At 33.8% G+C, this 17,447-nt stretch overlaps 1 protein-coding gene across 13 annotated transcripts in view; it reads left to right on the top strand.

Annotated features, from left to right (window-relative positions):
• The window catches only part of ECT2 (epithelial cell transforming 2), a 64,890-nt gene that overhangs the window by 30,893 nt on the left and 16,550 nt on the right, over positions 1-17,447 (top strand). For all 13 annotated transcript variants that reach the window (XR_006207389.1, XR_006207392.1, XR_006207391.1 and 10 more), the window contains 7 exons: positions 1,775-1,885; positions 2,791-2,887; positions 5,098-5,179; positions 10,208-10,286; positions 10,450-10,569; positions 13,959-14,097; positions 15,387-15,541. Coding sequence is in view for 5 of the 13 variants with exons in the window: in XM_042956158.1 (XP_042812092.1) it covers positions 1,775-1,885; positions 2,791-2,887; positions 5,098-5,179; positions 10,208-10,286; positions 10,450-10,569; positions 13,959-14,097; positions 15,387-15,541 (783 nt within the window). In the remaining 8 variants the exon portion in view is untranslated. The remainder of the gene's footprint in view (positions 1-1,774; positions 1,886-2,790; positions 2,888-5,097; positions 5,180-10,207; positions 10,287-10,449; positions 10,570-13,958; positions 14,098-15,386; positions 15,542-17,447) is intronic.

The following is a 17,447-nucleotide window of genomic DNA, read 5'->3' as shown; positions in this document are numbered from 1 at the left end:
AAAGCATCATCTCATTAAGTACTCTCAGGGAATGATAGTTACTTGTTTAAATGTGTGAGCTTTCAAAACTCTGACATAGTTGTGTTTAGAAAATATATTGGAAGTGTTCTTGTCTTCTGAAACATATTTGCTATATATAATTTAACACTTCTTGATACCCCAAGGTCATCGTTAGGAACACTAATTGTCCTACTGTGCCATAAAATTTTACTATATATCAAGTTATTTGTCCTTCATAAATGGTCACAGATTAATGATTTTGTGAAATTTTCTGTAATTGAGTTTTTAATTTTTTCTTTTTAGTTGATATCATTTTTTACTGTCTTTGTGTCTGCTCTGCATAAAAGCTTATAATGAACTGCTTTTCTTTGCTAGGGCAAAACCACATGGCTTAAGTTTATCAAATAAAGTAAACTCATTTTGAATGAGGTGCTGTGAATGGGATTTCTAAGTCTTTCAGTCTGTTTGAATACAATTTATAGGTTTCAGTGCCTTGGGTTCTGGCACACATACTTTTCTTTTCTGAGGCCTCCTCCTAACTTCCATTCTTACCATATAGTCTTACCTGTTTTTTTCTGGTTGGTTGAGAATTCCAAATATGCAAATTATTGTCACATATCTTTTTTTTCGGTCACATATCTTTTTGATACCTGTTAGTCTCCTCAATTAGCTGAGACATTTTTCCTTTTTTGTTGCAATTTTGAGTGCTATAATTGATATTTTTAATGTTTATTTTGAGAGAGGGAGCATGTGTGCCAGTGGGAGAGGGGCAGAGAGAGAGAGAGGGAGAGAGAGAGAATTCCAAGCAGGCTCCATGCTCAGCACTCAGCACAGAGCCTGTTGAGGGGTTCCATCTCCCAACCATCAGAGCATGACCTGAACTGAAATCAAGAGTTGGATGTTTAATCAACCGAGCCACCCAGGTGGCCCTATAATTAATCTTTTAAGTAGTGGTTTGGGGGCACCCAAGTGGCCCAGTTGGTTAAGCATCTGACTCTTGGTTTTGGCTTAGCTCATGATCTCACGGTTCATGAGTTTGAGCCCCACATTGGGCTCCATGCTGACGGAACCTGCTTGGGATTCTCTCTCTCCCTCTCTCCCTGCCCCTCCCCAACTCATGTACTCTTACTCTTTCTCTCTCAAAAATAAATAAATAAACTTTATTCTTTTAATTTTTAAGAAATATTTATTTATTTTTGAGAGAGAGACAGTGCAAGCAGGGGAGAGGCAGAGAGAGAGGGAAACACAGAATCTGAGTCAGGTTCCAGGCTCTGAGCTGTCACCACAGAGCCTGATGACCTGGGGCTCAAACTCACAGACTATGAGATCATGACCTGAGCCAAAGTTGGATGCTTAACCAACTGAGCCACTCAGGCATCCCTAAATAAATAAACTTTAAATGATGGTTTGGGTTTGTCAATAAATAATAGCATGTCATGTTCTGGGGTGCTTATTACTATATTCTGAACTTATAGAAGTTTTAAAACTTTGTCATGTTTATGTCAATACAATATGTATGAGTATACTTTGTTTCTTTCTGAGTCTTTGTTTGCAGTTTTAGGCTTTGTGTACCAGTTGATGCATTTTGTTTAGCAATTAACTCGCTAATGAGAAATGTGTAAAATTTCTGTATTTAACTTGACAAGCTTATTATAAATTTTTCTTTTGTATGCAGTATGTCAGATTGTGACTATTGATTATTTGGTTTTAAATTTCGTTATCTAAGGATAATATCCATAACAAATTAATATTTTTTTCTTCTTCTTCTCCCTAGTCAAAAGATTTGGTAAAAACCTATCCTCCCTTTGTAAACTTCTTTGAAATGAGCAAGGAAACAATTATTAAATGTGAAAAACAGAAGCCAAGATTTCATGCTTTTCTCAAGGTAATGTGCATTTCTTTCCAATAAAAATCTGAGAATAATTTCTAAAGGAGTTCATTTAAATTATACATTTAGTAAAAATCTATCCATGTAAAAACCTCTTAGTGTGTAACCTATTAACTTTAGCCATATTTGAGAGTGGCAGTGATAGTAAAGCTTCAGAAAAATTTTATCTGTTTATTTATTCAATGTTTATTTATTTTTGAGAGTGAGAGAGCATGCATGCAAGCAGGGGAGGGGCAGAGAGAGAGAGGGAGACACAGAATCTGAATCAGGCGCCAGGCTTTGAGCTGTCAGCACAGAGCCGGATGTGGGGCTCGAACTCACAGACCATGAGATCATGACCTGAGCCGAAGTGGGGAAGTGGGATACTTAACCAACTGAGCCACCCAGGATCCACAAACTTCAGAAGGTTTAGACAGCAGGGGCCACGAGGGAACTGAGTGAATGAGAATGTTGTCTGTAGTTATTCATGTTTTTTAAAGTTATGCATGTTTTAGTTCTAAAACACGTAAAATTTTTCAGTGTGATTTGATTTTGCCTTTAAGAATTTTTTTTTTCTTTACCAGGGCTTTATTTTGTTTATTCAATGGTATCAGCATAATTAATACTTCACAACTATTTTTTTCTTGTGAATTGTGTAGACTCAAGAGAAACTTAAGATACAATAGATAGGAGTGTGCAGAGAAACTCATTTTGTGTTTAAGATGTCAATCCTTGAGTGGCCAGGAGGTCATTAAGGTCCTTGGAAGATTATTCAGTCATAGTAATCTTTAATAGCTGCCATCCCATCTCTTCTATTAATTCTTTTCAGGGCATTAGTAATAAGGTGTAGTCTAGTAAATGTAGGGCATTTAATCTTTGCAAAAAACCTTTTTTTTTTAAATTGTTTAATTGATTCCTTTCAGATAAACCAAGCGAAACCAGAATGTGGACGGCAAAGCCTTGTTGAACTTCTCATTCGACCAGTACAGAGGTTACCCAGTGTTGCGTTACTTTTAAATGGTACTTGTCTGATCTGTTTTCAGACTATTTTGGATGTTTTTTATGGAATTGTTTTATTCTAAAAATTTTGAAAGTCTTCTCATTTTCATAGTTTTCTTAGATTTCAGCACTAAAGTTTATATCTTATATAGAAAATACCTTTATGGATGGTCTTAATAATCACTGGTGCTACAATAATTCAGTCTCCTAAAATGCTTTATTTGTTACAGGATTAATTGACTATTATTTTGTTTTTTGTTTCTCTACTGAAAGTATTACATTTCACGGTGTGTCACTTAATTCAGTTAATTTACATCCAGTTGAACAAAATTCAGCCACAGAATCACAAAACGAGAGATGATTCATATGTCTCCAGTTACATAATCCTTTTCTGAATCTTCATAAAGTTCTGTATACTTGCTCTAATGCAAGTACACAGAATCTGAATCAGGCGCCAGGCTTTGAGCTGTCAGCACAGAGCCGGATGTGGGGCTCGAACTCACAGACCATGAGATCATGACCTGAGCCGAAGTGGGGAAGTGGGATACTTAACCGACTGAGCCACCCAGGATCCACAAACTTTCTTAGATTGTGCAAAACACTCTTGAAGCATGCATCCATTTATTCTAGAGATTAAACTATACATATCAATGGAAGGGAGTTTTACAAGAGTTAATTTTCATGAATAAATTTTGCCTGTAGCAAAAGAAAAGCATATGTATATGACTTTACATTTAGTGAAGGTAGTGAATATTTTTAGGAAATTTTTTTTTTTTTTTTTTTTTTTTAATGTTTATTTATTTTTGAGACAGAGAGAGACAGAGCATGAACGAGGGAGGGTCAGCGAGAGGGAGACACAGAATCTGAAACAGGCTCCAGGCTCCAAGCTGTCAGCACAGAGCCTGACACGGGGCTCGAACTCACGGACTGTGAGATCATGACCTGAGCCGAAGTCGGCCGCTCAACCGACTGAGCCACCCAGACGCCCCGGAAATATTTTTTAAATTACGTATGAAAACTAAATTACGAACAGGAGTAAGTCTGTAATAAAGTATTTTGAGCCCTAAATCTTAAGTATAGTAATACGGGTAACAGATAAGGAGGCTAATTTTGTGACTGTTTAATCTAGTTTTCTCTTTAAAATACTTTGGGAACGGGGCGCCTGGGTGGCGCAGTCGGTTAAGCGTCCGACTTCAGCCAGGTCACGATCTCGCGGTCCGTGAGTTCGAGCCCCGCGTCAGGCTCTGGGCTGATGGCTCGGAGCCTGGAGCCTGTTTCCGATTCTGTGTCTCCCTCTCTCTCTGCCCCTCCCCTGTTCATGCTCTGTCTGTCTCTGTCCCAAAAATAAATAAAAAACGTTGAAAAAAAAAAAAAAAAAATACTTTGGGAACTATATGAATTATAGTTGTAATTTTAAAAGTAAATCAGTTTTGTTTTTCTCCTAAGGCTATCTAATGTAGTTTAGAATTGTTAGTTTATAAGATGATTTCCCTAGTCTTTAAAAGCAATCCTGTTTTTTAGATTATAAGGAGAATACATGAACAAATAGTGTGACTTAACTTTACAAAGTAGTGTGATTTTTTTTTTTTTTTTTTGGATTATTTACTTACCTTCATTATTTTTTCATTAGGTACTTGTAGAAATCCACCAAATAGTTTCTAAGCCTTTCTTGTATCATTCCAACTTTAAAGATTAGATAGGAAAAAAAAAAAAAGATCGGGTGGGTATGGTATTATGGAACCATCAGATGGAATATGGCATAGGGAACTTAACCTGGGTAAGAAGAGTCCAAGTATAAGCATCTCATGAACCTCTAAGATAAAACCTGTGCTCTCAAGGTTACTGAATATTCTCTGTGATAGAGCCATGGGCCCCAACATGAAATATACCATATATGATAACTTCTCAGCTAATTGAGGATCATGCGTTTTCATTCAAGCACTATGGAGAGAGCTTGAAGAACCTAGGTGTGAGCAGTGTAAGAAAATCTGTAATATTCTAAACATTTAGTCAATACAATACAATTCTAAACATTTAGTTAGTGGAAACCTTAACAAACGTATAAGAGAGCTCTTAAGGGAACATTGTGTAAGACTTTTTTAAAAGTAAAGTTTAGATATTAGCTTTAAAAATGAACCTGCCTATATCAAAATGGACAGCATTCTAAAGTCTTTGATAAAAAACCACTGTATTTTTCTAATCACAGAAAAAAAAACATTTTTTCGTAACAGATCTTAAGAAGCATACAGCCGAAGAAAATCCTGACAAAAGCACTCTAGAAAAAGCTATTGGATCACTAAAGGAAGTAATGACGTAAGTGCATTATTTCAATTTCTTATTGTTGCCTAGATTAAAATGGAATTATAGAGCAATTAGAGTCATAAATGGAGAGAAGAATATCAAAGCAAATTTTTATGTAGTGATATCTAAATTATTTTTCTAATAGTGTAGTTACACATTAAAACGATGAGAGAGAAGTATTTTAAGAATACAGTCATTAATCAAAAACATCTAACAATGTTTTAGAAAGTAACAATGATTTAGAAATTTGGTAATGTTATAAATGCACTTCTAGACATTTTCTTTATATACCTCCAGTCATAGCTTGTTCTTGTCTTCATTTAAACTATCCAAATGTAACTCAGGAAGATGACTATGGTGAAATAAAAAGTAAACATTTATAATAATTCTTTCACTTTTACTTTTGACTTTTTATTTCTTATTTTGAATTTAATAGAATATAAATTGATGGTGTTTCTTGGAGATGTGTTAAAAGTGTAAAACTCCATGGAATTAATTGACTTGGGTACTTGATTGTTAAACTTAGGGTAATTACTCTAGGTCTAACTTGGAGACCTAGCTCTAATCAGAAATGATCTTTCTTGATTATTATAATCAGAAATGAATACTGTTGCTATTAATTGTTCTATGTCATGGAGGGCAAGGGGACTTCAACTCTTTGGACTTATCAACATGTTTAATAGATTTAGTTAAATGACTTCTGAGAGTCCCTGAGGTGCTTCTATATGTAACAGAGTTTCTTAAAATACTTGCTAAGGAGCTCTTACAGACTTTGCTAGTTCTAGAGAGAGGGCCCAGCAGTAGAATAATGCTCAAATTGGCGAATACTAGGTCTGTTGCTGCCAAAAGGGTTGTGCAATTTTTAAAATTATGTTTATATTTTACATGTTGATCAGCCAGTCTTCATGCTTCATGCTTTTGTTATTTTGATGTCAGGATAATAGTTTTTTCCCCACACTTCATGGTTTAAAATACTCTGCACATAATTTACCTTGATCCTTTCAACAAATTCTATGAAGTAGGCAGTCAACACCTATTTTCACAAAAGAGAAAGCTGAAGGGGTTGGTATCTTATAGTATTTGTTATTTATGTATAATATGTTTTGTAAACAAAGATTGTAAAGTAACCTAAATAGGGAATAGTCTTTTGACCTGTTGTGTCCCTTAGAAGAGTATCAGTTGGCTGCTATAGGGATAATGAGCATACTGATAAGACAGGTGATTAAAGATTTACTTCTTTTTCAATATTACTTAAGTTTCTGAAACTTTAAGAATCATGTCTAATATATCCTTATCCTAATTTTTTTTTTAATGTTTGTTTATTTTTGAGAGAGACAGAGACAGAAAGCGAGTGGGTTAGGAGCAGAGAGAGAGGGAGACACTGAATCCGAAGGAGGCTCCAGGCTCTGAGCTGTCAGCACAGAGCCTGGGGCTCCAACTCACCAGCTGTGAGATCATGACCTGAGCTGAAGTCGGACGCTCAACCGACTGAGCCACCCAGGCACCCCTAATATATCCTTATCCTAAATGCCATGCTCTTAATAGGTTTTCAATAAATGTTGAATTATAGGAGCTGTTATTTTAAGGATGAATTGTGATGCTGACTTACAAACCTAATAGAGTTTGACCACATCTCTATCTCATTTCTTGAGATTTTTGAATATTTAGCCTAGGGATTAAATGCGTATTGTGGTTGACTGAAACAACCATAATTTTTTCAGGTAAAGGAAATAAAGAGATAGTGCCATTTAACTAGCCTTTGCCATTTAGGCAAACCAAAAACCCTAAAATTAGATTCTTACAATATTAGTTACATATATTAGCTTATATAGATTAATTTGTTATAGATATATGCTCTAGTAGCTTCAGTATGTGTATGTTTTGTTTTTAGAAACTATGTATGTTTCAAATGTAGTTTGGTTAATTTTGGTATATATACACTCCCACAGAACCATCACTACCATCAGGATAAGGAACATTTCTATCACCTCCAAAAGTGTACTCATGCCTTTTGGTAATAATTCCTTTCCCTGCCTCTCCCAGTACTTCCTATCCCAGGGCAACAACTATTCTTTTTATGTGTATAATTTTCATTTCCTAGGATTTTATCTAAATAGAATCAGACAGTATGTTGTGTTTTGTGAGTCTTTTTTCACTCAGCTGATTATTTTGAGATTCATCTTTACTGTTGCTTTTATCAGTAGTGCATCCCCTATTCTTGTTTGCTATTGTATGGTTGTACCACAACTGATTGATCCATTCATGTGTTGGACATTTTGATTGTTTTCCCAGCTCTGGCTCTTACCATTAAAGCTGCTATGAACATTTGTGAACTAGTCTTTGTATGAATATATGTTTTCCTTTCTCTTGGATAAATACCTAGTGGTAGGAATGGCTAGGTTGTATAGTAGGTAATATGTGTAACTTTTAAAAAAATTGTCAAACTGTTTCCAGAGTAGTTGTAATGTTTCACATTCCTACCAACAGTAAATGGTGAGTTTCAGTGTTTCCATGTCCTTACCAACTCTCGGATGATTAGTTATTTTAATTTGTGAAATTTTAATAGTTGTGTAGTGAAATCTAATTGTAGTTTTGACTTGTGTTTTCCCTAATGATAAGTGATGGGCATTTTCTTATGTGCTTATTTGCCGTCCATATCATCTTCTTTGGTGATATGCATGTCCAAATCCTTTGTCTGTTTTTTTTTGTTTTTGTTTTTGTTTTTTTTTTTTAATTTGGATTGTCGTCTTATTGAGCTGTGAGAGTTCTTTGTTCTGGTTAAAAGTTTTTTGTCAGATATGTGATATGCAGATATTTTCTTGGAGTCTGTGGCTTGTTTTTTCTCTTAACAATTTCTTTCAAAAAACAGGAGTTCTAGATTTTTATGAAGTCCAGCTTATCAATTATTTTTTATGGGTGGTACTTTTATCTAAAAAAATTTGACCTAACCCAAGGTCACAAAGATTTTTTTCTGTTTTCCTCAAGAAATTTTTTGTTTTTGGTTATTAGGTAAAAATTATCTAGGTCTATGATCCATTTTGGGTTAATTTTTGTATAAGGCGCAAGGTATGGATCAATGTTTATTTCTGTATATGGAACTCTCTTCTAGTACTATTTGTTGAAAAGACCATCCTTTCTCCACTGAATTTCTTTTGCATCTTTACTGAAAATCAGCTGACCATAAATGTGAGGGCTTATTTCTGTCCTACTCTTAATTCTATTTCATTGATCCTAAATGACTATGATTATTCTAGTACTACACAGTCCTGATTACTGTGCTTTGTGTATTAAGTTTTAAAATGGGGAAATGTGAGTCTGTCAACTTTATTCTTCCTTTTCAAGATTGTTTTGACTATTCTGGGTCCCTTGAATTTTCACTTAAACTTGTATTCCTGGGATAAAAATCTTTATTATGGTGCATAATCTTTTTTAAATGTTGCTGGAGTTGGTTTGTTAGTATTTTGTTAAGGATTTTGGTGTCTGTATTCGTAAGGGATATTGGTCTACAATTTTCTAGTGATGTCTCCTGCTTTGGTATCAGGCTAATATTGGTCTTAACAAATACACTGGAAAATGTATTCTTCTGTTTTTTTGGAAGAACTTGGGAAGAACTTGTATTAAGTCTTTAGGTGTTTGGTAGAATTCATCAATGAAGTTACTTGGGCTTTAGAATCTCTACTTGAATTTATTGTTATAGACCTAATCAGACTTTTTATTTCTTCTTGAGTCAGTTTCTATAGTTTGTTTCTTTGTAGGAATTTGTCCATTACATCTAAGCTATCTACTTTGTTGACATGCAATTGTCCATTGTATTCTCATATCCTTTTTATTTCTATAAGGTTTGTAATGATGTTCCATCTTCTAGTCATAATTTTAGTAATTTGAGTCTTCTTTGTTTTCTTGGCCAGCCTAGCTAAAGGATTGTCAATATTGTCAGTCTTTTCAAAGAACCAGTTCATTCTGTTGATTTTTGTTATTTTTTTTATTCTCTATTTCAGTAATTTCTACTGTATGATTTCTTTCTTTCTCTTGCTTTAGATTTACTTATTTTCCCTAGAGTCTTAAATCAGTAACCTAAACATGTTATTGATTTGAGATCTTTTTTTATTATATGCACTTATAGCTATAAATTTGTAGGTACTGCATTAGTTGTATCTCATCAGTTTTTTGTTTTTTTTTTTCCCCAAAGAATTTATAATTTCCCTATGATTTCTTCTTGACCCATTGGTTATTTAGGGGTATGCTGTTTATTAATTCCCACATATTTCTGAATTTCCAAAGTTTTCTTTTGTTATTTCTAGTTTTACTCCTTGTTGTGGGAGAAGATTCTTTGTATTGTTTCAATCCTCTCAGAATTTTTGAGGCCTATTTTATGGCCTACCCTGGAAAATGGTTCATACACACTTGAGAAGAATGTGTATTTTGCTTTTGTTGGGTAGAGTATTTATTTCTGCCATTTTACTTTCGGCCTATTTATGTCTTTGAATCTAAAGAATGTCTCTTATAGACAGCATATAGTTAGTTGGGATTGCCTTATTTGTCTCTTGTCTCATAGGAATTGACTTCCTAGTATCTTAACAACACTTGATTCTTTATATTTTGATGGTTTTTAGTTGTTTCAGGAAGAAGGTGTATCCTTTCCTTCTTAATTTCATCTTATATGGAAGTAGTAGTCTTAGTTTTTGTTTTACTGAAATGATTAACATATGACTTGGGAATGAGCTACATAAAACCTTAACTAATAAAACTTCTGTTAACTTGAAGTTGTACAGGTTTAATCTATTTTAGGAAATACATAGTATAGTAAAAAAGGAATATAGAAAGAAGTTAGTAAAACATAATTTTCTGAAGGATTCTTTAGAATTTTTTTAATATGGTAGGATACTTTTAGGAGGTGTTTTAACTGATTCAGTTGTCAAAATTAAGATAGACTTGCATGGAAGATCTTTTTTTTGTGACAAGAGATATCTTTGAATGCAGTTTTCATATTTTAATTTTTTTTAAAGTTGAAGTTCTAAACTAAATTTATTAATTTTTCAGCCATATTAATGAGGATAAGAGAAAAACAGAAGCTCAAAAGCAAATATTTGATGTTGTTTATGAAGTAGATGGATGCCCAGTAAGTATTCATTTTTGATGATTGTTAGTTTATTTTCTTTTTTGGTACTGAGAGTTTATAGTTTTAATATAAACAGAATATCGGTACCATTTTCTTTTAAATTATAACTTTAAAAAGATTACTACCAAGTGATCTCTTTTACTAATATTTTCAATCTATACAGGCAAATCTTTTGTCTTCTCACCGAAGCTTAGTCCAACGAGTTGAAACAATTTCTCTAGGTGAACACCCCTGTGACAGAGGAGAGCAAGTAACTCTCTTTCTCTTCAATGACTGCCTGGAGGTAAATTTGTACTTAATATAGTATAACACTGCTGATCTGTGTGACTTGCCTGAATGTTTAAAGCCAAGCTTTGATTGAAGTATAATGTAGAAGTTAAAGTTAACAAAACACATTTTTTTTTTTTTTTTAAATTGAGCCCAATTGTTGGTTCAGTAGTATTAATAGAATACTTTTAGGAGAAGGCCTAATACTAAGAAGTATGATGAATTTTCATGACTTAAAATCCAAGTCAAAATGAAAATTTAATTTATTTCCATGCTAATAAATGTTTAGATCAAGAATTCAGGAACTTACTGGCTCTATTAAGTATGTTTATTCAAGATCTACAAAATAATTTGAAATTGAAGTAGATTTTTCAATCAAAGAAGGAGCCAATATTTTGTTGAAGAGTAGAATAACTTGATTATTGAATATTAAGAATCATGATCCCCTGATGATCCCTTAAGACAACAGATTTTAGGGTAAATGAGTGGTTAGCATATCAGATGGGCTACACTGATTATAATTCTAAAATTCTCATCTATTAAAGCTTTTATTTAAAGTCTGTACCTCTTCCTTTTATCCTTTTCTACTATACTTCTCTTGAAGTGCTGCCCTCTTACATACATTATTGTTTAGTATAAAATACAGGGAATCTTAGAGAGCCAACCATGTACAGTTATAGGCCTAATAAAATCTCATCAAAAATTGACTTGTGTTAAATGCAGTGTTTTGTTGTAGTGAGGTTAATGAAAAACTATTTCTATTTGATCAGTAATGTCACAAAATACAAAAGACAGTGAAAATACTATGCATAATTGACCATACCCTAACTGAAAAAGTCGTGAGGCAGATAATTCTGAACTACTTGTTTCCTCCATAAGGAGAACTTCAGCCTGCTTTGTTTTGGAGAACAGGGGTAGGTGAAGTCAATTTCCAATGGGGTTTTACTTTACATAGTTGCTCAGTACTTCTATTTGTTTGCTTTTGCTTCTCTTCCTATTAAAGTGCCCAGGTCAGCTGGCACCTTTCATCTAATAGGTTAGGTTGCTAATCCATTCTGGGTTTTATCCCCTGAATCCTGAGAGAGTTGTGGCTTTAAATTTTTGATCATACATCTTCTTCAGATTCCATGAAGTTTTTTATAACTGTCTCATTGACTTACCTGCCACTTTAATTCCTGTCATTGCTTACTCCCCATAGCTTTTGAGTACATTATGTGATACCCTGGTTCCTCATTTCCTTTACCTTCTTAAATCCACTGACTTTTGTTCTAGTTTCTCTTAAGCCTCCCTAACTCAGAATCACATTAACTGAAACAGCTTTATGTCTATTATTAAATTTGGACTTCAAGACTTATAATCCTAAACTTTTATTCTTTAGCTTATTAAAAAAAAAAATCTTAGCAAATCTGGAGTGAAGAAAATGATAAAACTTAGAAACATTTAAAATGGATAAAATCTATACTGACTTCTCTTAAAATAGGACAGAGGATATTTTACTGAATCTAAATTGAGGATTTATATATTTTCCTTTTTATATTTTATCTCTGTTTGAGTTTTTACCTTGATGTGCTAACATTTGTGTCATTGATATTGGCACTTGTCATTGTTTTTCCTTTTTAAAAATGAACTTTAAAATTATTTGCTTAGTTGGGAATGCAAGCTGGTGCAGCCACACTGGAAAACAGTGTGGCGGTTCCTCAAAAAAGTAAAAATAGAACTACCCTACGACCCAGCAATTGCACTACTAGGCATTTATCCACGGGATACAGGTGTGCTGTTTCGAAGGGACACATGCACCCCCATGTTTATAGCAGCACTATCTACAATAGCCAAATTATGGAAAGAGCCCAAATGTCCATCGATGGATGAATGGATAAAGAAGATGTGGTATATATATATATATACAATGGAGTATTATTCGGCAATTAAAAAGAATGAAATCTTGCCATTTGCAACTATGTGGATGGAACTGGAGGGTATTATGCTAAGTGAAGTTAGAGAAAGACAAAAATCATGACTTCACTCATGAGGACTTTAAGAGACAAAACAGATGAACATAAGGGAAGGGAAACAAAAATAATATAAAAACAGGGAGGGGGACAAAACAGAAGAGACTCATAAATATGAAGAACAAACTGAGGGTTACTGGAGGGGTTGTGGGAGGGGCGATGGGCTAAATGGGTAAGGGGCATTATTAAGGAATCTACTCCTGAAATCATTGTTTCATTATATGCTAACTAATTTAGTTGTAAATTTTAAAAAATAAAAAATAAAATTAAAAATTATTTGCTTAGCTTAGCCAAATTGATTTAAAACTATATTCAAATTTATAGTAGAAATTATTTCATCTTTATTGCCTATTTTTACTATATTAATGTAAATTAAAATTTAGTATTTGATATGTAACATTTATTTGAGTTGTATTTCTGCTTCAATGTGAATATGATATTGACTGCCTTTTGATCTTTTCCAATAGCCAACCCAGGGTAGTGCATTTTTAGCCATATTGAATTCATGATGGTGACCAATCTCAATTCATCAAGTAACTTAACCTAAATCATTTTGTGTTAATGTCTTTCGTCTTTCAGTTGATGATTATAACCTCAAAAGAGACTTTCTTTTAAAAAGGCAAAATAATACGTTAGGCTTTCATGGAAATGAAAATAATAAATTTAAAGACCTTATAAAATTCACAGAATTCAGTACATCATGAATTACAAGGCCCTTTCTGATTTTGCTCCTGTCTTCTCTAGTTACTTTACCTATCTCCTCCTTTTGTAGGAGTTCCCAGCTTAGGTAAAGTTATATTTTAACACTGTACCTTGAGTTTATAATTTGTATCATTTGTTTAGTGTATTATTTAGTTAGTTACTTCTTTACCCTGCCTCTTTCTCAATGATACCTAACTATCATGAGCGCCAGAACCATCTCTATATTATTTACTCTTTTGTCCTCAGTGCCTTGTACAGGATTTGAGATAATTGTGAATTCTCCTCTTCAACTAAAATCGATTACCTTTTGAACCCACGACTGAGATCCCAGAGCAGCTATTCCCTTTCCTGAACTCAGGGCCTTCTATTGAAGATTCCTGTATCCTATGATGTTATTCCTTCTCAAAATGCTTCTAAGTTCTTTCACACCTCGCGGACCTTTTGCTTAGATCCTGTCCCTTGGTCTGTTTTCCTAACTTTTTAAGTTCTTCTTATATATGCATGAACATTTCTGCTATACAATTACATGTATGAATTTGTTACATGGTAACTCTGCTTCTTATTGCATAGTAATTCTGGGATGATTAATAGCCAAGTGAATTGCATGTAGATTTATGTCATTAGTGTCATTTTTAAGTATTTAGTCTTTAATAGTTTTCATTCATATTATTATTATTATTTTTTCTGTAATCAGATAGCAAGAAAACGGCATAAGGTTATTGGCACTTTTAGGAGTCCTCATGGCCATACCCGACCCCCAGCTTCTCTTAAGCATATTCATCTCATGCCTCTTTCTCAAATTAAGAAAGTGCTGGACATAAGAGAAACAGAAGGTATGCTCATTGGATAAATGTTGGTTAACTGAAAATAGTTCATAATCATTGTAGGTTTGATTCACTCCGTTTTTTTTTTTCTTTCTTTCTTAAAACTGGTAAATTATCTTTAAATACAGTTGGTTAGTATTGGTAAAGTAATTTTTCTTATACTTCTATCCAAAGTCTTCTCTAGAACCTACTTGATGTTTTATTTTTCTCAAATGAAAATGCTATCTCATCCTGTGGGGTGTCTTCATCCCTTAAGGGACGAAGAGCTTTTAAATGGTTTCATGTCAAGATAGTGTCCTAACCTAGCTTCTTCCCACATCAAAACTTATTTCGTTCCTTTAGAATCCAAAAGAAATCACCAGTCTATTACCTGTGCCCTGCATCCTATTGCTTTCTTGTTGGCAATGGCTGCATTGCTAGAAATATGTTTAGAATATGACCAGGAGAGATGTGCGTGAATAAATGTACCCAAAGTAACTATGGTAGACTCAACATGGGTCAAATGTGTGTTAAGGAGAGCTTTTACTCAACTGTGGTAGTGTTAGGGAGGGTTCTCTGAAGGCCTGAAATTATCAAAAACAGTATGATCTGTTTAATTGGCATTTAGTAATGTGTGTGCATGGCCATATTTTAGATGTTAGGACCTATTTTTTTTTACAAGTAAGCTGTTTCCATTACTGATCTCATCCTCTAATGATGGAAGGATTTGAGTTTATGAGAAACAATCACAGAAAACATGAATAACAACTTACTTTGTGTCTTTATTTGGTTGTCAGATTCTGGATGTATTAAGTGTTACAATAGTGCATTTATTTAAATCCTCTCCATGTTTTTGAATTTGAATTATGGATTATTATTTAAAATAGGTTCTGTTTTAGTATTTTGGTCCAAAACCATTTTGTGAAAGTTTTAATATTTGGACATTTGATTTCTTTGAACTTGATTTAAGTATCAAATTAGTCTTATAATGCCATTTTAATTTAAAACTTAAATTCTGGAAGTCTAAGAAATGATCTAATTCAAAAAAACTTTCTCAGAAAATATTAAATTTCATAGAAAATACTGCTTAATGTCTAAATCATCATTGTTGGTCTCTCACATGGTACTTACTGTTATAATCTTGCCAGTGTTTCAGTGTAATATCATGTTCCTTGTGTAGTTAAAAATATAGAGGATGGAAAGGGTGGGGAAGAGATCATTTCATTGGAGTTTTGTTGCTCTGAGGGAACTAAACTTGCATAAATCTTTCATTTTGCAAGGAGTAACACTTAATGTCTATGATTATTCTGGAACCCTAGATTGCCATAATGCTTTTGCCTTGCTTGTGAGGCCACCAACAGAGCGGGCAAATGTGCTGCTCAGTTTCCAGATGACATCAGAGGAACTTCCAAAAGAGAACTGGCTAAAGATGCTATGTCGACATGTAGCCAATACCATTTGTAAAGCAGATGCTGTAAGTTCTTAAACCACTATTATAATGAAAGTTTTAACTTCATTACAATGCATTCAGACTAACCCTACGTTTCTAATGACTTGGTAATTATGAAATTATGAATGTAGGAAAGTTCTAACTTTATGTGTGTTGAGGAAAACCGGCTTAATAAGTTGTTTTGGAAAAGATTTTTAAAAGTATAGGCACATGAGGGGCACCTGGGTGACTCATTGGTTAAGCATTTGATTTTGGCTCAGGTCACGATCTTGTGGTTCGTGAGCTCGAGCCCCGCATCAGGCTCTGTGCTGACAGCTCAGAGCCTGGAGCCTGCTTCAGATTCTGTGTCCCCCTCTGTCTCTGCCCACCCCCCCACTCATGCTCGCTCACTCGCTCTCTCTCTCTCTCTCTCTCTCTCTCTCCCCCCCCCCTGTCTCTCTCAAAAACAAATAAATATTAAAAAAATTTTTTTTTAAGTATAGACACATGAGACCATTTTGAATGCCTAGTTTACTGAAAGGCTAATAGCTCCTGTGCCTCTGATTTAGTGGGGCTTTGGGGACTTGTTCTGATGTACCCTGTGATTTTCATTGGTGTTCTTTGACCTGGCTATTTGTAAAATAGAGGGTATTTTGTTCCATTGTTCTTTTACCTTTGTTGAATGCAGTAGGTAAGTTGTAACAAGTTGTTTTTCTCTTAGGCAAGTTGCCAATCCAGTTTTCTTAGTCCATCCTCTGAAAATCAAATACTCTTGTGAATATATAATTATCTTATACAGATTAAATGCAGCTACATGAGAAAATCAAATTATTGAAGTTAAATGACTCACAGAAATCAGGTAGTCTATAGTATATCTTGGATGAAATCTAGGTCCCTTTACAAATAACTTGATTTCTTCATTATATATGGGAGAGACATGTGATAGACAGGTATAGACCTTTTCATCTTTGGACAAATGACATAGATAGAGAAGAATGTAATGATAAGCAATCCTTTACATTACCCTAGTACTATAACAGATTGCCTTGGACATTTCCTGTTGGAAATAAATGTTTATTTTATCATAGCTAAGTCTGACGTTGAAGGCTGTTGAGGTATAATTATAGTGATTTATAGAATAGGTAGTATTTGATTAAAACCTCTTGCCTAGGTGTTGAACAATTAACAGACATTTTGAATTATTATTTTTTTAAGCAGAAGATTTCAATTTCTCTTTTTCAACAAGTGACATGACAGGGAAAACCAAGGAATAAAACCCTGAAATTGACAAATTTATCCTAATTATTATAGAATGCTTCAATCCAGCATGATTTTTTTTTTAATTTCTATGCACTAACAATATGTTGTTATAAAGGATTGTTCCACAAAAAGTTCCATGGAAGAAAATACAGCTAGTGCCTACAACAATGCTGACTAGAAAAATAATAGAGATGGCTTTTGTTATAAAGCTTACAAAAGTGCTCATTGTTAAGAGGGATTTTTTTTCATAGTTCTAGGTATCCATATAAAAAATGGATCCTTCCAGTATAGTGACTGCTTATTGTAGAAATTAATCCTACATTTATCACAATGTCAGACTAGATTGCTTATGAAGTCCTTTCCAAATGTATAACCATAATACTTAAATGTAAATAGTTAATGGAAAAATTTCCTTAAAATACAATCTATTGAATTACTAGCCACAAGATGGCTAATAATTCTAGAACTGATGTATAAAACAGCTAATGAAAAAAATTTCATATAAGCTAGCCACAAGATGGCAGCAAACGTTTAGCAATGTCCTGATTAAACAGTAATGGTGAGAGTGGGCATACCTGTCTTGTTCCTGATCATAGAGGAAAAGCTCTCCAATTTTCTCTGTTGAGGATGGTATTAGTTGTGGGTCTTTCATATATGGCCTTTATAATATGGAGGTATGTTGCATCTATCC

This window comes from Panthera leo, chromosome C2 (genome assembly GCF_018350215.1).
Source record: "Panthera leo isolate Ple1 chromosome C2, P.leo_Ple1_pat1.1, whole genome shotgun sequence".
Classification (NCBI taxonomy): domain Eukaryota; kingdom Metazoa; phylum Chordata; class Mammalia; order Carnivora; family Felidae; genus Panthera; species Panthera leo.
Note: the sequence above shows the minus strand (reverse complement) of the source record. Positions and strands in the feature narration are given on the sequence as shown.